This window comes from Ascaphus truei, chromosome 6 (assembly GCF_040206685.1).
Source record: "Ascaphus truei isolate aAscTru1 chromosome 6, aAscTru1.hap1, whole genome shotgun sequence".
Taxonomy (NCBI): domain Eukaryota; kingdom Metazoa; phylum Chordata; class Amphibia; order Anura; family Ascaphidae; genus Ascaphus; species Ascaphus truei.
In genome coordinates, this window is record NC_134488.1 from 54,951,229 (window position 1) to 54,973,139 (window position 21,911).

General features: G+C 45.0%; 1 protein-coding gene across 1 annotated transcript in view; it reads left to right on the forward strand.

Moving 5' to 3' along the window:
* Window positions 1-21,911, forward strand: part of PDE9A (phosphodiesterase 9A) — a 91,552-nt gene that overhangs the window by 23,382 nt on the left and 46,259 nt on the right. The window contains exons 7-8 of the mRNA XM_075604316.1: window positions 6,816-6,920; window positions 9,064-9,146. Of these exons, the coding sequence (XP_075460431.1) occupies window positions 6,816-6,920; window positions 9,064-9,146 (188 nt within the window). The remainder of the gene's footprint in view (window positions 1-6,815; window positions 6,921-9,063; window positions 9,147-21,911) is intronic.

Genomic DNA, 21,911 nt, shown 5'->3' on the forward strand with positions numbered 1-21,911 from the left:
AATAGCTGTGTTAGTCCAGTTACGATAGTGCAGAATAAATGAGTTCTTCAGTATTAGGTGATACCTTTTTTATTGGACTAACAATTTATGTCATAGGACAAACTCTCGAAAGCTTGTCCTATGACATAAATTGTTAGTCCAATAAAAAAGGTATCACCTAATACTGAAGAACTCATTTATTCTGCACTATATATATACTATACTATACTATATATATTTGCTATATGCTATATGGTGGAGGTTCCTTATAGCCTTTTTCACCCACCATAACTTAAAATGTGATGGAATATATATATATATATATATATATATATATATATATATATATATATATATATATATATATATATGTATATATGTATAATTCACTTGATGCTCTTTCTATATATAATTTTAACATTTAGAATATATAATATGCTATATTGATGTGACTAGCAAGTACAGTAACAAATACATAAATGATTCTAAATATATATATATAATATATATAATAGGTATAAAGTATATATGTATTAAGAGAAGAGAATACAGATGTGGAAAAAAGTGGAGCACAGCAGGCAAAAAGAGGGGCTAAGCACAAAACTAGCTAATTAAAAACAATTTATATTACATAATAACAAAATACAGTACAGCATGGAGGAAGTTTCTTTTTTATTATCACATATATATTATATATTGTATATTATATATATACTACTATGAGAACACAGAAATCACCAGGCGCTCCTGGGGGTGTTCAAGGTATAACACAATAACAGGTAAAATTATTTTGTTCACTTTTCATGGATTCTGTTTTTTTTCTATGTAGTTTCATGTTAATCATTATTATATCACACAGTGTTGCAATATTATTTGTGTATGCTCTTTCCCCACATGTTCCCACTGGTGTACTGCGCTCCCTGAGTTCTTGGCACATTATCTACTACTATGCCTAATTTTAATAGTATGCTAAATAAAATTGATATATTTTAAATCATTCACCATATCACTACTGTTGTGCACCAACTAGGGATTTTTTTTCTCAGTACTACTGTGTACTATTTTGCTGTTCCCATCATCTCCCAGGTAGCACACAGTATATAAATATTTGAAGCATTATCAGGTGTAAGCGAGGTACGTCTCTATCTAGACAGATTGGGAGTTGAAACATTTTCTCACCTAGTAATCGGCTAGATAGAGACGTACCTCCCTAAAGCGCTACGTAAAATTAGCAGTTCTATACAAGAACATGCTATTATTATTAACTGGTATGCTACTCACAAACGGTGTCATCTGTCCTCCATTGCGTGCTTCCAGCTGACTGAACCAGAGAAGAGAATCCGGATGTGGAAAAAAGTGGAGCACAGCAGGCAATTAGAGGGGCTAAGCCCAAAACTAGCTAATTAAAAACAATTTATTTGGAGGTGGGTGACAGCATGGAGGGCGGCATGGGGGTACCTCTGACGTTCTTGGCGCTTTGTCAAAGAGTGTATTCCCCTTGTGCTGTCTGCGATATATATATATAAGATCAAAGACCGGACGTGACGCAATGTGCACCACATGGTGTCGTCCGCAAAAACCTGAAGTGGTTCCGACGGTCGATGATCCATCCGAGATTGACAGTGACTCCCTCTGGATGGAAGGCAGTATAACATGACTGATCCCAAGTTAAAAAATGTGTATAATTCACAGGGTATTACCAATATATTTGGAGCACACTGTGTAACAAAATAGACTAAAATAAGAACAAAAACAGAATGCCACACAATGGAATACTTATAAATAATATCTCAATAATACAGAACTCAATAATAATATTCTCAGAGAAAAGATGCAAGATATGCATGGCTCAATTGCTGTTGTTCCCAGAGTAATGTATAAGACCTGTACAATATCATATGTGTAGAAACAAGTGTCACTCTCAAATATTATGATGAATTTGCTGATATTGGCTAGAGTATAGCCAAATAAAGGAAATATTCTAAACTCCCATTGGTATCCAAAGCTAGAAATTCAGAATAATGATTAAGGATAATAATAACTATAATATGGTGGTAAATAAACCTATTTAGAAGAATATGTTTCCAAGCGCAGAGAAGCTCCTGCAACACAGGAAGACATTCCACAAGGAGAATTATTTCATTTGGGATACAAGTATATGATATTTAGAGAAAATATGCTATTAAAATCTCAAACTGAATAAATAACACATAAATATATAACGTTCCTTATTATAAATCAATTTATATGAAGAACAAGATTTGGTTAAAGAGCAAAAAAAGCAAAGGTCCCTTATTATAGTGGGTATTAAGATAATTTTTATCATAAGTGACCATACTGGACAGAATATTGCCAAAGATTATGTTTTTTGACAGAATTGAGTTTATATTGCCAATGTTGCCCATTTCTAATAGATGTGTGTGTATATATATATATATATATATATATATATATACACACACATCTAAAAAGGCAGACAAAAAACAGGCGCACTCATAGCGTAAAAAAGTATAACAAAATATTTATGGAGTAGATGGTTTAAAAAAACACACACAAACAAAACGGAAATAAAAGCAGTTATGAGTTATACTCAATCGCCAGCCAGAAGCAGGAACCAGGTAACCAGGTGACTCCGGTGAAATCGTCCGGTATAGAGAGATTGCAGCAACCTCCACAATGTACTCCGTGTACCGGAGAAGGTAAGGAACGCCGCCCTACTCCAGGTCAATCGTCACTTGGATCGGAGACTCACTGCAGTGATGATTGATCTGGAGTACATTGTGGAGGTTGCTGCAATCCCTCTATACCGGATGATTTCACCGGAGTCACCTGGTTACCTGGTTCCTGCTTCTGGCTGGCGATTGAGTATAACTCATAACTGCTTTTATTTCCGTTTTGTTTGTGTGTGTTTTTTTAAACCATCTACTCCATAAATATTTTGTTATACTTTTTTACGCTATGAGTGCGCCTGTTTTTTGTCTGTCTTTTTAGATGTGTGTGTATATATATATGTATACACACATCTATTAGAAATGGGCAACATTGGCAATATAAACTCTATTCTGTCAAAAAAGTAATCTTTGGCAATATTCTGTCCAGTATGGTCACTTATGATAAAATTATCTTAATACCCACTATAATAAGGGACCTTTGCTTTTTTTTGCTCTTTAACCAAATCTTGTTCTTCATATAAATTGATTTATAATAAGGAACGTTATATATTTCCGTGTTATTAATTCAGTTTGAGATTTTAATAGCATATTTTCTCTAAATATCATATACACATGTAGTATCATATACTTGTATCCCAAATGAAATAATTCTCCGTGTGGAATGTCTTCCTGTGTTGGAGGAGCTTCTCTGCGCTTGGAAACATATTCTTCTAAATAGGTTTATTTACCACCATATTATAGTTATTATTATCCTTAATCATTATTCTGAATTTCTAGCTTTGGATACCAATGGGAGTTTAGAATATTTCCTTTATTTGGCTATACTCTAGCCAATATCAGCAAATTCATCATAATATTTGAGAGTGACACTTGTTTCTACACATATGATATTGTACAGGTCTTATACCCAGGGTGGGCAACCCTTTCGCCATTCGCCACTTGTGGCGAATTGGGAGTCAAAGTGTGGCGAATTGAGTAACCACAATATAAGGGCCGCCGGGACTCCCTGTGCTGCCCGCGACTGACCCCCCTCAAGCCCCCCTTCCCTTACTTCAGGCCTGCACTCACTGTGCGGCCTGCGACGGCTTTCCACTCTCCCTCTCGAGTTCGCTCCCGTTCCCCCACGCTCTCCACCCTCCCCGATCAGCCCGCTCATGCTCTCCCCCCTCCCCGTTCAGCCAGCTCTTCCCCCTCCCGGATCAGCCCGCTCTCCCCCCTCCCGGATCAGCCCGCTCTCCCCCCTCCCCGATCAGCCCGCTCTCCCCCCTCCCGGATCAGCCCGCTCAGAGAACTGCAGGCAGCAGCGCACTCTAGCATTGAGGCACCTCCGTTCCTGCTAGAGCGCGCGCGTGCAGTCCTGCCTTCTCTGCTGCCTCCTCCGAGCAAACCGAGGTAGAGAGGGAGGGGGTGTCCTTGGAGGTGCAGGGGGGGGTGTCAATGGAGGTGCAGGGGGGGTGTCATTGGAGATGCAGGGGGGGTGAGTCATTGGAGGTGCAGGGGGGTCATTGGAGGTGCAGGGGGGGTCATTGTAGGTGCAGGGGGGGTCATTGGAGGTGCAGGGGGGGGTCATTGGAGGTGCAGGGGGGGGGCAATTGTAGGTGCAGGGGGGGGGTCATTGTAGGTGCAGGGGGGGTCATAGGAGGTGCAGGGGGGGTCATAGGAGGTGCAGGGGGGGGTCATTGGAGGTGCAGGGGGGGTCATTGGAGGTGCAGAGGGGGGGTCATTGGAGGTGCAGGGGGGTTATTGGAGGTGCAAGGGGTGGGTGATTGGAGGTAGGGGGGGTGATTGGAGGTAGGGGGGGTTGGATGTGTGTGGTGTGCAGGGGGGTATTGTGTGTTTGATGTGGAGAGGGAGTATTATGTGTGTGGGTGAGGGGGAGAGATGGGGGTATGAGAGATAGGTGGGGGAGTATCGCAAAGGTTGATAGTGAGGGGTGCTGGGGGAGATATATGAGGATGATGATGATGATGATGATGATGATGATGATGAGAGGTGCTGGAGGAGAGATGATGATGATTTTTCCCGCGCGGCCCAAATTTTTTTTCCTTGGAGCAGTTCGGCCCTTCTCACTTTACGAGTTGTGCAGGCCTGCCTTACTTGGTAGGGAAGGCGCACGCTCCGGCTGTGTGGCACGCTCCCCTTCCTCCCAGACCGCTTCAGTGGTGTGATGCGCTTCCTCCCCTCCAGCACCAGAAGTTGATGCGCTGACATGCTCCTCCCCATCCTCTCCCTCCCCTGGCCAGGCCTGCCACCACCGCTTCCTTCCCTTTCTTTCTCAGCCGCCGCGATCTGGTTAGGAGACGGCCTGATACGGGGAAGGGGAGCTGATGCCTGATGAGGGGGACGGGGGCTGATGCCTGATACGGGGGAAGGGGGGTGATACCTGATACGGGGGATGGGTGGGGGCTGATGCCTGGGACGGGGGGTAGAGGGCTGCTGCTGCCTGATGATGAGGGGGCTGCTGGGGGAGATGATGAAGGGTGCTGGGGCAGATGATGAAGGGTGCTGGGGCAGATGATGAAGGGTGCTGGGGGAGATGATGAAGGGTGCTGGGGGAGATGAGGGGGTTTACATGAGATGATGATGGGGGAAATGAGATGAGGAGGAAGATAGTGGTGGTGGCATGAGGGGGTGAGAGGAGGAGGGGGGTGAGGGAGCTTGAGGGGGTGAGAGAAGGAGGGGGGTTATGGTCTGAGAATTTATAAACTTTTTCAAACCGTGTGTTTAAAATTTTCGCATGCGCAACATAATACAGTACCTACATTTTTACATGGTGTGGCTATTTTCACTTCTAATTCGCCACACCTGTGGCTACATTGAAAAATTGCCCACCCCTGTCTTATACATTACTCTGGGAACAACAGCAATTGAGCCATGCATATCTTGCATCTTTTCTCTGAGAATATTATTATTGAGTTCTGTATTATTGAGATATTATTTATAAGTATTCCATTGTGTGGCATTCTGTTTTTGTTCTTATTTTAGTCTATTTTGTTACACAGTGTGCTCCAAATATATTGGTAATACCCTGTGAATTATACACATTTTTTAACTTGGGATCAGTCATGTTATACTGCCTTCCATCCAGAGGGAGTCACTGTCAATCTCGGATGGATCATCGACCGTCGGGACCACTTCAGTCTTTTGCGGACGACACCATGTGGCACACGTTGCGTCACGTCCGGTCTTTGATCTTATATATATATCGCAGACAGCACAAGGGGAATACACTCGCGCCAAGAGCGCGAAGCATGTCGCCCTCCATGCTGTCACCCACCTCCAAATAAATTGTTTTTAATTAGCTAGTTTTGGGCTTAGCCCCTCTAATTGCCTGCTGTGCTCCACTTTTTTCCACATCCGGATTCTCTTCTCTGGTTCAGTCAGCTGGAAGCACGCAATGGAGGACAGACGACACCGTTTGTGAGTAGCATACCAGTTAATAATAATAGCATGTTCTTGTATAGATAGAAGGGAAGGGGAGGGTTAATTCCCACTTGTGATGCTAACCAGGAGTAGGCAATATTTGGTCATTATATATATATATAAACATCTTCATAGCATAAGACAGTTCATAAGACCCACTCTTGGAGAGCGTCCTTTTGGCTGTTTTTATCATGCCCTAAATAAATTTTTGCACCTAGGAAACTTTGTGGTTTGCAGTGTGTGGTTTTAAATCTTCAGCAGCAGCAGCAGATGCACCGCCGTTTTTCCTGCACTTTCTTCAAATGTTCTTGTATAGCGCTGCTAGTTTTACGTAGCGCTTTACAGATACAATTTGCAGGCACAGGTCCCTGACCCGTGGAGCTTACAATCTATGTTTTTTGGTGCCTGGGGCACTGGGAGATAAAGGCCACAAGGAGCAGACACCGGGAATTGAACCAGGTTCCCGCTGCTTCAAACTCAGTGCCAGTCAGTCTTTACTCACTGAGCCGCTCCTTCCATTAAGTCTTTGTTCATATTTCTGGGATGAAGATTACATCTATCTACTAGGTCTAGGGGTTGTATTTCCTGAGCATAGGAGGAGAACCCGTGACAACTGCCCAAATAGGCAATCTTTATCTATTCAATATACTGTATATATAAATAAACTAGTCATTATATAAGGTGGTGTCATAGTCATTTATAAGGACAGGTGCCTTCTTACATTTTCATTTATTTTCACAGTTAAGCATCCAAGAGAATTATCGCACCAATCCCTTCCACAACTTCCGCCACTGCTTCTGTGTGACTCAGATGATGTATGGCATGATTCACCTCTGCAATCTTCAGGTCTGACATTACTGTACAAATAACGTGATAGTAACGAAAAGTGGTACTTAGGTGCTCCTATACAGAGTAATTAGATGTGTTCAAAATAGTGAACAATATTTGAAAACTAACAAGTGTATAGTAAGGTGCTGAAATAAAATATCAATAAGTGAACGTGCATAAAATTGGTAATAGGTCGCAGCTCAACACTTTGAAGGAAGGTCTTGGTTTTCTTCTGTGTAGTTATAATCGAAGCTTTGGGGAGTGCAGATATCACCATATATAAAAAAAAACAAATATAAACTACGTAATGTAATCGGCTTCACAAGTTTTCTTAATTTTAGGATTCAGCCAAATGGGAACTCTCAATTTCTCAGATAGAAAACGTCGTTTCCCACATAGCATGTGGCTCAGGATATTTAGGTGTTAGCTTTTCTAGTCGTTTGATGATAGTGGTCGCAGTGTGATGTATCCTCAAGTGAAACAGAAAATACCACAATAGTGAAACACTGTATAGAATTCAGGTGTGTATTGAATAAGATATCACACTTACATGAATCAAAGATAGCATAGGCACAAAAACTAAAGATGAGTGGCCAGTCGATATTTCCACTGCTCCGATTCAAGTCTCTTAGTCTGCCTGGCTCCCGGTGAGCGTCACGTCAACAGCTATCTCAACCGAAATGTGGGAAATGGACACAGCAGATAAGAACCACATGGTCCACCTACTCTCCCCATTCTCCTATCAGTTGTGAAACCTTAGAGTCTATTTGATCCATTACGTTCTTTCCAATTTAGTAAATAAAAATACCACTTGTTGTGCATCTGCATGCCTCAGAGAGGTCTGCAACCCTGTCTTTCCCCATTAATCGCTTAGCAAAAAGTGCTTACATTGCAACCAGGGATTCTGGGTAATTACATAAAAAATTCTATTTCCTATCTAGTAGGTCTTTCTTAGGCCTGGGACATAGTTACTTGAAGCTCGCTGAGGCACGCTCCTGCTCTGCCTCGCCTGCTGAAAATTGAGCTTTTTCCTGTCCTTGCAGACGAGGCAGTGAGCGCGCTCTGGGTGCGGGGCGGGGGCGGAGCAGAGGCGGAGCGGAGGCATGCCAGGAGGCGGAGCGGGAGGCGGGGCTAGTCCCTCGCTCCCATTGGATGTGAGCGGTCACGTGACCGCTCACATCACTTCCCCGAGCGGCAAATTTGAAACTTACCTGTCTCGGCAAAGTTTCAGAGCCTCCGCACGTATCAGCACGCATGCGGAGGGGGAAACTATAGCCGCGCTGATGACAGATGCAGGGCAGGGGGTTTGTGCATCTGCTCAGCGCGGCTCAGCCCACCTCAGCGAGCTTGGGCTTACTATGTCCCAGGCCTAAAAGTGCATTTCTGAGGACCTGCTACAGAATCTTTATTAAAGTGATATATTGCACCTTAACAAGAAGAGAGTCTCTGTTTAGAAGAGGAAACCATTTGGCAGGGCTATGGGGAAAGAAAAATACAGTTGTCAGAATACATGCTAAGCTTACAAAAGTAAAGAATATAGCAATATAATATTTGTTGGATTAATAAATATGACATTTTACATCAATTGTATCCCAATTTTCCTTGTCAGTTTTTAACCAGACTTAAGCACTGAAATAGAAATAACATATTAAAAGCTGCAATCCTTTCTACTAGTACAATAGGTAACTAATGGCAATGACATGTTTAACGTCTTACATCCCTGTGACTGATGCCTTTTATTTAACCAAAATTGGACATCTATAATTTAACTATATTTTATTTATTTATTGTGAGCTAGAATTTAGGATCAGTATGATGTCCTGTAACTACTCCCTTTTGTGTGATACGGCTGGGGGTTTTTTTTTACACCAGTTCACTGCCAGAGCCCCCTACTGTTCCCTTTCTCTTATCTTTATTGGTCATCTGAAAAATACATCCTGAGCTAAGAAAAAATAAAACACTTCGATTCAGAGGCCCCTTCTCTTTACCATGGTTAGATTTGGTTTGAGAAGCAAATTAGACTAGTTTAGATTCGTTTTATTCTTTCCAGAAGGCTATTTTTTGCCCAGCTACATGGGATTGCATCTTTAAATAAATGGATTGGTCTAAAATGTCATTATCATCTATCCTGTGAAAGAATACTCATATCCCTTTCACACAGGGACAGGTGACCCCTACTGTGTTAGGCATTCTAATGACTTCTGCTGTGTGTCATGACCTGGATCACCCTGGCTATAACAACACGTAAGTAATTTTAAGGCTCTGGATGTAATGGGGAGGAAGTTGCTGTGTAAGGAGTGGCAGATGCAACCTGTGAGAGCAAATAAGAATGCAGTATGAGTGTGTTAGTTTGAAATTGAGAACTAAATGCTGCAGTAAGAATAGAGAGTAAATAGTGACAGGACTACACTTGGACTTTGCAATGTGTTTTCTCAAATATGACACTGTTAGAGACGCTTTCAATCATTTCACTGCCATAGGACATCTTCTGGTAGTTTAAAAATTACAATCGTCATCATACAGCTCCGTACCAATCTGTCCTATTAGCTTCAGTTTTTCTTTTTTTATTCTTATCACATACATAATTATGCAAATCTCCGGTCAGTTTCACTTTTGAGAAATGTTGCTGTAAAAACATTTTTTGCAGGAAAATTGAACCATTTTCCTGCTTATATGCATTCCAGGGATGGAACAAAACCTGACATCCCTATGGTCCCAGTAACCTCACATGATTCTAGACCAAATACCCTGTGCTCCTAACGCTTTAAATCTGAAATTGCTAAGTGCTTGCTGGGTTGGCACCTTTAATTAAGTTTATGTACATCACATTATAAGCATCAGCAAGTAATTTCTGGCATTGTTAGTAGGCGTGAACAAAGAGGAGAAAGAATGCACTCTTGAGTGCACTCTATACATTGAGATACAGTAGATAGAATAAATCAGTAGACCATAAAACTTAACCTTTACTCATGTATAGATAAAAATCGGGTTTTTTTTATCGTGACAAACACTTGAATACAAGGGAACATTTTAACGTGGTTTAAACATTAAAAATACATTGGTCACTAATGAAAGACGAAGTACGTCCTGAACAAATGACAAAAAGAAAGCCCTGGACCTGTAAGGAAGGGGCGGCATGACTTTAGGGCGAGGGGCCAGGCCCCTATCGTGCCATGTTGCAGGGTAGGGGGGGGGGGTTTAAGTAAGGGATATTTAGATGAAGGAGCAGGGATCCTAGATTCTTCTTCCTTCTAGAATCTACTGGAGCTAAGTCACATTTTCCTGGTTCCTGATCCCTGGTATCTTGATCATGAGAGATGGCTGCATGGCGTGGAGGAAGAAAGACATGATCTGAGGGTCCAGCAGAGATGATGGCGGTTGCGCTCAGTGACGGAGGTTCATGGATGAGGGAGCTGTAGGAGGAGGCACGGTGGCGCAGTTTCGAGTGGCTGCTGCCTCGCATGTTCTGTGGTGAGGTGGGGATTTCATTTGGAGGGAATCATATGTGAAGAATAAAAAAGAAAAACACAAATCGTGCAGGATTGTTGGTAATCCAATACAAAATGGTGAGAAATGTATTTTTGAAAGTGGGCAATGCCACAACTCACGTGGCCCAATGAGGACAGATGGCACTGAAAGGTATCTTTACAGTTTTCTCCCCCTCTGCCTCAGTCCCTCCTGGATCTACTAATGGTAATCAGGGATTATACAGACCTCTCGGGGCGTGGTACTAGGCAGTCTTTCCCAATCGTGTAGTGATCTAGTCCTCACAGTGGTAGGTATGACACAGAGAGATGTGTGTAAAAACAGGTTAATATATTAAAACAATAAAAACAAATCAACACTTGCATATCAGTTAGTGTGTGGTAGCTCCAACAGAGCATTGCTGTGGACGAACCGGCATCTTCCGAGTGACTGCAGCTGTGGGGAATCCACTCTTCCAGACCTGGCTAGCAGGTTGTTGTATCAGCTGTTCGGGAACCCATGTGATCGTCCTACGGTTGCTTTCTGAAGCAAGGTATCACGGTTTTCAACGGGTTTCGCAAAATATTATTTCCTCAGGAAACTGTGATCACGGTAGTAGTGGGGGATCATGGGAGGAGGAGGTGAGCGGGGAGAGACAGTGCGGGGGAAGAATGGTGAGAGTGTCACGTGCAGGATGGACTTCAGGACACGTGGAGGATTGGGAGGGTACAATAGGATCATCAGGGGGGGCCAGGGGTGTGTTTGGGGTAGGGGTAGTAGGGCCTTTGCCAGGGCAATTGTCAGGAGAGGAGGTGTCCAGAGCCTTGTGAGAGTTCTTCTTGCAATGGGGTCATAGGGGAGAGCAAAGTAAGGGTGTGGTAAGTAGGAGGGAAGGGGATAAATTGGTGGCAAGGGTGTGGGTGCAAGGGGGAGGTAACGTTGTGGTAAGTTTAAGTCAGGATATCACAGGGGGGCGGGTGGCTCTTCCAGTAGGGGGTAGGAACCCTGGCAGGATTAGCAGATGGGGTGACAGCACTGGCAGTGGGGGGAAAAGAAGGGGTGGCGGTAGTGGCGGCACCAGTGGATGAACCCGAGAAAAGGGATTGTGATAGCGGAAGAGATGAGAAAGGGGTGCAAAATTCTAGTTTTAGGGACAATTACTTTGCTTAGCTAGCCAGCTGGGGTTGCACATATCAGTGACGGTGAAAGAGCAGGTATGGAAGGATGAGTATGCCGATATATTCACATTATTGCCGGACTATAGGGAACCAACAAAGCCACTTATCGAGCATTTATTGGCCAAAATGCCTACCATTATTCACTAAGCCTTGATAAGTGTATCTCCAAAAAATTCAGCTGTCATAAAAAAATTGCCGGTTGAGCGGCGATAAGCCACTTATCGGCAGGTTCGAAACTCGTGCAATTCTAGAAGCCGCGATTAGGTTATCGAGGCCTCCCAAAATCCTCATGCCAGGAAAAGTGAGGCTGGTGAGAAGCTGCTGAGAGGCGGCGAGACGGGACTTAGAATTTTATTTTGCATTTTTCCACCATCGGATTGATGCTGTGGGTCTCCGGAGCTGATATCCATTAATATCAGCACCGGAGCCCCCCGGCATGAATCCCATGCAATAAAAATGCATCTACAGGCAACTTCATTACCTTAGCAGCTAACCACTAAGGCAATGAAGGGATTAACCCCTCCCGCTACCCACCAAGGGCCAAATACCCCCTTCACACACCCCTGCTACCCACAATAAACACTAATACCCACCTGTTCTACCCCCACATGATTGATACCAGAGACCGCGGGTGTCCTCAGGTGGTCCCCGCGGGTCCTCAGGTGGTCCCTGTGAGTATCTATGGGTCCTCAGGTGGTCCCCGCAGGAGTCTGTGGGCCCTTGGGTATCCCCGCAGATGTCTGGGGGTCCTCAGGTGGTCCCCGTTGGTGTCTGGGGGCCCTCGGGTGGTCCCCGTGGCTGTCCGGGGGTCCTCAGGTGGTCCCCGTGGGAGTCTGGGCCCTCGGGAGGTCCCCACAAGTGTCCGGGGTTCCTTAGGTGGTCTCTGGCGGGCTCACGGGTGGTTCCCTGCGGGTGTCTGGGGTTCCTCAAGTGGTCCTCGCTGGCCTGCGGTACCAATCCTGTGGCAATTTTTTTTGCAATACATTGAAATAAGTAAACTCCCCCCCCCAACACACTTTAAGGGATGATGTCACCTCCTTTTGAACTAATGTGACCTATCACATGGTACAGCAACCAATGGGATTGTCGTCAAGCCCATTGGCTGTAATACCATGTGATATAGCCATGTAGTTTTAAGAATGTGACGTACCTCCCTTAGAGAGGACGTCACATCCTTTAAAAAAAAAAAAAAGAGAAGGGGGGCGGCACATGATACAGCTTCCAATCGGATTGGAGCTGTACCATCTAACCATAAAATGTGACGTCACAAGCCCTATATAAGGCCTGTATGTCTCATTTTACCTCAAGAAACCGATGAGAGAACATCCTGTTCTGGATTTACCATTTGGTTTTGGATTGACAGATGAAGATAGAAGATAAAATCAAACCGCGCTCTTGCTTCCTAAAAGGATCTTGAAGTAGATCAGCTCTTCCCTCTTGCTGCTGCTGTGATGTGAAGGCTCCCTTCCTCCACCAATACCCGTCATAGGAAGGCTCCAAACGGCAGGTGTAAATGAAAAATAAACACAGAAGCGCACCAAGGGTCAAGATATATATAATAACAATAAAATAAATAACATGTAAAAACTTACATATAGAAATATATAGGTCCAGTAGATCAGTGCACAGGTAGTCAGTTCGTGTGGGTTCCTAGGCGCAGAGGGTAAGTGCTGAGGCTCACAGATCAGTCCCGCGCGCTGGTGCTGGCTTGCTCGGCACTACTCTGTTGTTACTTCCGGGTTGCGGCTTCTCGCAGGACCCGTGTGTAGTAGTCCACCACAATCGGCAGTATTCCAAAACACATCCCACTCGAGCGAGCAGAAGGAAATGTCTCTAACTTCTTGTGGGAGGGCTGGAACTTGTTCAACCAAAAGACTGGATACCAGTGTGCATTGTGTGAACTCCGCAACGCGTTTCACACAATTCAGTGCTTCATCAGGTGGTGTTTAGGACACCTACAGGGGGGCCTTTTATGCAGTCACTCCAAGATGCAAATTGAATAAATAAATAAATAAAAAATGTGTATAACGAGCTCTATGAGTGTAATATAGCAGCAAGATTTGAGGGAGTGTATAAACACTCATCTGGGAAAATTGGTATATCATACAGATATGTGTATAATTCCATAAATACATAATAAGGTATATACATAATAAATTAAACAATGAATAAACTTTTAAAGGGAGTGTTAAGTTAATGCACTGCTGAAGGCCACCCATGTAAGTGATAAAAACATGGTTGGTCAGGCAATAGTACAATAATATCACAAGACCACAATTGATCACAATAATAAATACAATACTATACATAGAAGATCTAAAGTGAAAAAAGAGGGGAGAGGGAGGGAAAGGGGGGGGGGGGCTATGATAAAAGGAAAAAGAAGGGGGGAGGAGAAAAGAGATAGGGGAAGAAAAAGAATATGGAATGGGAAGGGAGGAGGGGGGAGAGGAGAGGGGTGAAGGAAGGAGGGGGGGAGGAGAGGGGGAAGGGGGGGTGGGGTAAAGAGGGGGGAAGGGGGAAAAAAGGGGGGGAAGAAAAAGGGGAATTGGGAAGGGAAAGGGAGTGGAAAAAAGAGAAAGATTTGATACAAGAATAATAAAAATAAAAATGAGGGAGGGATTTATAAATACATAAATGAGGGAGGGGAGGAAAGGAGAAAAACTAGGTGGTCACAGTACAAACACTATTGCCCATCTAGCTTAGAAAAGGTGTGAGTTCAATATAGTCATTGAGACCTCCCGGGTATTTTGACTGAAGTGTAAAGATCCAAAATTGCTCTTTTTTGGCAATTTGTAGATCTCTATCTCCTGCTCTTGTATCACCCACAATTCTCTCAATTCCCATATATTGTACACCCACCGTACTACAATTATGTACATCTTTAAAATGGGCCAGGAGGTGAGTGAGGGGTTTGGAGGTGGCTTCTAATTTGGGAATATTAGTTATATTCCGTTGGTGCTCCATGATGCGTAGCTTCAAATTTTGTTTAGTTCTGCCCACGTATTGCAGTCCGCAACTACACTGCAGTATATATACTACATACGTGGACAGACAATCAATGCAACTCGAAATTTTGTAATTAAGCCCTGTAACATGGGATTTGAAAGATTTGTGCGTTAGCATCTTGGGGCAAATCTTGCACCTAGCGCATCTATGATTTCCCACTACTCCTAATGTATCCCTTAGATCTATTTTTATTGGTTTGTCTGTGCCCTTTAACAAACTGGGGGCAAGAATAGTTTTAAGTGTTTGTGCTTTTTTAAAAACAATAGGTGGTTTGTTTGCAAGAAAGTTTTTTAAAATAGGATCCATAAGTAAAATATGCCAATGTTTTGACAGGATTCTCTTTATGGAATTATGTGATTTATTAAATTGGGTTACGAAAAATGGAGTCTCTTGTTTGACTTTAATATGGTCTATAGAAATAGATTTAGTTGCGTGTATATTATCAACATGTTGACCATTATAAGTACTTAGTTTATTTTTAGCAGTTGGTTGTTTTTTATTTTTATTTTTTAATAGTGATTCTCTATTTTTGTTTAATGCTTTGAGGTAGGATTCAGATATAAGCTCCTCTTGATAACCCTTTTGTCTGAAGCGTTCAATAAGTACCTTTGACTGTTCTTTGTAAGTATCAACATTTGCACAATTTCTTCTAATGCGAAGGAATTGGCTGTAAGGAATGTTAGTGATGCACTTCTTTTCATGTCCGCTCTTAGGATGTAAGTAAGAGTTAACATTAGTTTCTTTAAAAAAGGTTTTAGTTAAGAGGGAATCCCCCTGAATATAGATAAACAAGTCGAAGAAGGTAACATGATCCTTCTGGACATCACTAGTGAAGGTAAGGTTAAAATTGTTGATGTTAATCTTGTCAACAAAGCTGTCAAATGACGCCTTATCGCCATCCCAGATGACCAGAATATCATCGATGTATCTCCTCCACAGTTTTAGCTGAGGAGGAGACACACCGGAACCCCAAATGTGCACTGACTCCCACCATCCCATATAAAGATTAGCGAAAGATGGTGCAAAGCGTGTCCCCATTGCAGTACCGCAGTGTTGTAAATAAAATTCATGCTAGAATAAAAAATAATTGTGTTGAAGAATAAACTCAATAGAGTCGTGAATAAAGTGGCGTTGAATAAGTGGAAGTGTATCGTGAAGTGCTAAATAAAAATCTATAGCCTCTAATCCACCTTGGTGTGGTATCAATGTGTAGAGTGCCTGAACATCTAAGGTGGCCAATTAATAAGTGTTAACCCAAGAGAAATCAGTAAGTAAAGTGAGAACCGAAGTGGTGTCTAATAAATGTGAAGGTAGTGTGGGCACAAGTGGTTGTAAAAATGTGTCCACATATTGAGAAAGGTTAGCTGTGAGAGAATTAATGCCAGAAATAATAGGACGCTGTCAGGGTCGCCTAGACCTCCTGCCTAGCCATAGCTTCTTTGTCCACCGGGTGTGCTGCTACCTTCTGTTTGCTCTGGGTTCCTCTGTATGTCTTCTTGTTGCTCCTCTCTCTGTCTTATAGTTCTGTTTCCTGTCTGTTTCCCCTGCCTTTGTTTCAAGTCAGACTCCTATTGCACATGCCTCTGTCTCTGATCCTGATCTGTTCCTGTACCCGTCTGTATTTGATTCTGTTCTTAGTAAAGGCCCTTGCTGGTAATCTGGCTTGTCCCTGTTTGTTCCTTGCTCCCCGTTCTCAGTCCCTGCTCCCCGTTCTCAGTCCCTGCTCCCCGTTCTCAGTCCCTGCTCCCCGTTCTCAGTCCCTGCTCCCCGTTCTCAGTCCCTGCTCCCGGTCCTGTCTTGCCCCGCCTGTCCTGTTCCAGACTCCTCATTGCCGACCCCTGCTTGTTGCCCGACTTTGCTATCTGCCGCCTGCCTCGGACCTCTGATTGTGACCCCTACTACGCTCCTGCTGTTCCAGCCACCGAGATCCTACCCGCCACAGGAGTCTCCCGTGACAGACGCCCAGGTGGATCAATAAGTGACTTGTGGATTTTTGGTAGGTGATAGAGAATAGGGATGGTGGGAGCAGCGCAGAAGAGGCAATCATACTCTGCCTTAGTTAACACACCAGACTGTTGTGCCCCCTCTAATAATAATTTTAAATCTGCTTGATATTGTGTAGTCGGATCCTTAGATAATTTGCGATATGAGTTGATATCAGATAGTAATCTCATTGCCTCCTTGCAATAGTCAGTCCTGTTTTGAAGGACAATGGCCCCACCCTTATCTGTACGTAAGATGACATCTTGGTTGGTATTTAGTTCACGTAATGCCAATTTTTCTTGGACGGTTAAATTATTCGTATATTTTTAATTCTCTTCTTGTGATAGGCATAGTTCTCCAAAATCCTTCTCTACCAATTTATTAAAGATTTCAATATAATGACCCCGAGAGTGGTAAGGGTAAAAAACTGATCGAGGCTTATACTTGGTGTGATTCACTGGATACTCAAGATGGGCATCCATATGCCCTTCATCAGCTAAATTGGTAAGGTCAACCAGCACAGCTTGTTCCTCAATAGTAAATTCCTCAATATTGGAACATACGTTGGAGAGTGCTGGTTCTGATGGATTAGGTACAGTTTATACAGGTGTATACAGGTACTGGACCTATATATTTCTATATGTAAGTTTTTACATGTTATTTATTTTATTGTTATTATATATATCTTGACCTTTGGTGCACTTCGATGAAGATAGAAGATTAAAGAAAAAGATAAAAATAATGACATTTGAAGAAGATTTTTTTTACCTGATGCTACAACGGGATTCAGAGGGTGAAGACTTCTAAAGGTAAGTAAAATATTGAATGTATGTAAAAATCTTTTTACAGGTTTTTTCATTGTAATTATTTACTTATTTTTATGTTTGTGATTGCCCATTGACTGATAATGTATTAATCTGTGCCCCTTTAGGGTACAGATAAATACAGTGGAAACTAATGCATTTTTTGGCAAATGCTTGTTTTTAATTGATTGTAATTTTTTCTATTTGTTTTTATTGTTTGGATTCAATTGTTTGGATTTTGGATGGCTTGTTTTTAGTACATTTTAGGATTGGTTAGTGTATTAAATTAATTGTTTTGTTGGCTAGTGCTTAAAATTAATTGTTTTGTTGGTTAGTGCTTTTATTTATTTTAATTGGTTGCCTAGTGCTTTTATTTCTTGAATTGGGGTGTTTAGGTTGCTTGTGTATGTCTTTTTAATATTGTGTATTTTTTGTCATCATGCTTTTTTATTAGGGTGACCATTGATTGCAATAGTGGCTTATCATGCCCATATTATATGGGTTTGAGGTACAACTATGCCAATCAATGGGTAGAGGTTGGGTATAGTGGTCCCGGGGTGGGTGGCTAGGCCTCCCGGGTGTGTAGCGGCGGATGGGGATTAACCCCTTAATTACTATAGTGGTTATTAGCCGCTATGGTGATTAAGGGGTTAGGGGCCATTAGATTGTATTTTTTCGTGTATTCTTTCTGGCAAAGGAGGACCTGCAGTATGCTTATGAGGATGCACTTCATGATGGCAGGGGTAAGTAGAAAGGTTTATTTACTTTATTTATGGTGGCTGGCTAATGTTTGATTTTATAATGGGCAAATGAGCTATTTTACATATCTGGATAATAGTTATTTTGCCAATTACTGTACTGTATGTGTTGAGGGGAAGGGGGGTTTATTTCTTTAAATGTATTGCAAAAAAAATGTTGCCACAGGATTGGCACCGCAGGCCAGCGGGGACCCACGGCTTCCCAAGATACAGGCCCCGTTATGGGGTGCCGGTATCTTCTATGCATATAAATGTCCTGCGTCACGTGACTGTGGGAATAAAATGCACAGACGATACCGGCACCCCATAACAGACCTGTATCTCGGGAAGCAGGGGGTCCGCAGACCTCAAATCAATACGGTTCTGTTCCAGAGACCCCCTGCTAATAGCATGGGCCCCATAGTCAGAGAAAAATGATGAGAGATAGAGAGGAGGTGGCAGACTCCCAAATCTTCTGGGGACTGGTTACAATTTTAGCCAACTTGATAGGGGAGAAGCAGCTGGAGCATTGCTCGACGCTCTTCAATTATGTGGATACGATTTGGGAGGCCTATACATTTTGTGGGAGTCTGGGGTGGCTGAAATACGATAGGGACTTCATGCAGAAAAAAATCGAGTACGAAGTAGTTGCGTTGGGACGTGAAAGATATAGACCTGTGGATGTCCAAAATGATGCCACATAAAACTAACCCCTCTCTGCCAGGGGCCGGCAATTCACAGTGAGAAGGGCAGGTAGGTGGCAAGGGATAAGAAGGGGAGTTCTTGCTCGCACTATAATGAGGGGCGGTGTCAGCGTGGTACGGAGTGTCATTTTAAGGACGAATGCAACGGCTGGGGGGGTAACAACCTGGTTAGGAAATGCTTTAAAAATGGCAATGGTGGATTTATATATACACACAATACATATAAAAAAACAATACATATAATACCCAACCCAAACACATAACAAATACCCCAATGCATCTATAAAAAGACCCCAATGCATTCTAAATAGACCCCAATGCATTAAAAAAAAGACCCCAATACCCCAATACATCTACAAATGAGAACAATCAATTAAAAAAAAATAAAACAATACATTTAAAAAAACCTCTTCAATACATATAGAAATACACCAAGCCCCCCAATACATATAAAAATACTCCAAGCCCCTCAATACATATACAAATACCCGTAAGCCCCTCAATACATGTACAAATACCCCCAAGCCCCTTAATACATATACAAATTCCCACAAGCCCCACAATACATATACAAATTCCCCCAAGCCCCTCAATAATATCAAAATTCCCCCAAGACTCTCAATAATATAAAAATTCCCCCAAGCCTCTCAATAATATAAAAATTCCCCAAGCCCCCCCAATACATATAAAAATTCCCCATGCCCCTCAATACATACAAAAATACCCCCAACCCTCAATACATATATACAGTGTTCGACAATTCATTATAACTACTCGCCCGCGGCGGGTGGATTTAGGACGCTGGCGAGCCGTTGCTGCGGCTCTATAAATTCTCCTGCTCGCTCCAATTTATTTTATTTTTTTTAATAAATAATCCCCCTCCCTGATTGGGTTAACGCGGGGAAGAAGGCCGGCAGGCAGCGCTGGGTTAGCCCCTTCCCCGATCTCCTCCCCCTCCTGCCCCTGATCTCCTCCCCCTCCTGATCTGGGGTGTCCGCCACCTGGGATGCAGGGGGGGGGGTTGTGTTGCACGGCTGTGCACGTGGGTGGGGGTGGTTCCCGCTCCAGTGCTTGCCTGCTCCCGTGCGCTGCCCAGCTCCAGTGTGCTGCCCCGCTCCCGTGCGCTGCCCAGCTCCAGTGTGCTGCCCCGCTCCCGTGCTCGCTCCCGTGCTTGCCCCGCTCCCATGTTGCCCGCTCCCATGTGCTGCCCCGCTCCCATGTGGCCCGCTCCCGTGCTTGCCCCGCTCCCATGTGGCCCGCTCTCGTGTGCTGCCCCGCTCCCGTGCCCGCTCTCGTGTGCTGCCCCGCTCCCGTGCCCGCTCTCGTGTGCTGCCCCGCTCCCGTGCCCGCTCTCGTGTGCTGCCCCGCTCCCGTGCTCGCTCCCGTGCTCGCCCCGCTCCCATGTGGCCCGCTCTCGTGTGCTGCCCCGCTCCCGTGCCCGCTCCGTGCTCGCCCCGCTCCCATGTGGCCCGCTCCCATGCTTGCCCCGCTCCCATGTGGCCGCTCTCGTGTGCTGCCCCGCTCCCGTGCCCGCTCTCGTGTGCTGCCCCGCTCCCGTGCCCGCTCTTGTGTGCTGCCCGCTCCCGTGCTCGCTCCCGTGCTCGCCCCCGCTCCCATGTGGCCCGCTCTCGTGTGCTGCCCCGCTCCCATGTGGCCCGCTCTCGTGTGCTGCCCCGCTCCCATGTGGCCCGCTCTCGTGTGCTGCCCCGCTCCCATGTGGCCCGCTCTCGTGTGCTGCCCCGCTCCCATGTGGCCCGCTCCCGTGCTCGCCCCGCTCCCATGTGGCCCGCTCTCGTGTGCTGCCCCGCTCCCGTGCCCGCTCCCGTGTTTGCCCCGCTCCCATGTGGCCCGCTCTCGTGTGCTGCCCCGCTCCCGTGCCCGCTCCCGTGTTTGCCCCGCTCCCATGTGGCCCGCTCTCGTGTGCTGCCCCGCTCCGTGCCCGCTCCCGTGCCCGCTCCCGTGCTCGCCCCGCTCCCATGTGGCCCGCTCTCGTGTGCTGCCCCGCTCCCGTGCCCGCTCCCGTGTTTGCCCCGCTCCCATGTGGCCCGCTCTTGTGTGCTGGCCCGCTCTTGTGTGCTGGCCCGCTCTCGTGTGCTGCCCCGCTCCCGTGCCCGCTCCCGTGCCCGCTCCCGTGCTCGCTCCTGTGTTTGCCCCGCTCCCATGTGGCCCGCTCCCGTGCCCGCTCCCGTGCCTGCATGGGGTGGGGAGGCTGGAGAGCCGAGTCTTGGCGGTTCCCCCTACTCCACTGTGTGTGTGTGTGTATGCATGGGTGTGTGGGGGTGTGTGTATGTATGCATGTGTGTGTGTGTGTGTGTGTGAGTGTGTGTGCATGTGTATGCGTGTGCCGTGTGTGTGTGTGTGTGTGTGTGTGTGTGTGTGTGTGTGTGTGTGTGTGTGTATGCATGGGTGTGTGTGTGTGTGTGTGTGTGTGTGTGTGTGTGTGTGTGTGTGTGTGTGTGTGTGTGTGTGCATGTGTATGCGTGTGCCGTGTGTGTGTGTGTGTGTGTGTGTGTATGCATGGGGGTGTGTGTGTGTGTGTGTATGCGTGTGTGTGTGTGTGTGTGTGTGTGTGTGTGTGTGTGTGTGTGTGTGTGTATGTGTATGTGTATGTGTATGCGTGTGCCGTGTGTGTGTGTGTATGCATGGGGGTGTGTGTGTGTGTGCATGGGTGTGTGTGTATGCATGTGTGTGTGGGGGTGGGGTGTGTGCATGGGTGTGTGTGTGTATGCATGGGTGTGTGTGTGGGGGGGGTGCGTGTGTGTGTGTGTGTGTGTGTGTGTGTGTGTGTGTGTGTGTGTGTGTGTGTGTGTGTGGGGGGGGGGGGGGGTGGGGGTGTGTGTGTGCATGGTGTGTATGCATGGGAGAGTGTGTTTGGTTGATAGTAACAATTTTTTATGCTGTCTACAGTTATTCCTAATGTATTTGTCCCATTCTACACCCAGTCAGTCACCCACCCCAGTCAGTCACCCACCCCAGTCAGTCAGTCACCTACCTACCCAGTCAGTCAGTCACCCAGTCAGACAGTCAGTCAGTCACCCAGTCAGTCAGTCACCCAGTCAGTTACCCACCCAGTCAGTCAGTCACCCACCCAGTCAGTCAGTCACCCACCCAGTCAGTCAGTCAGTCTCCCACC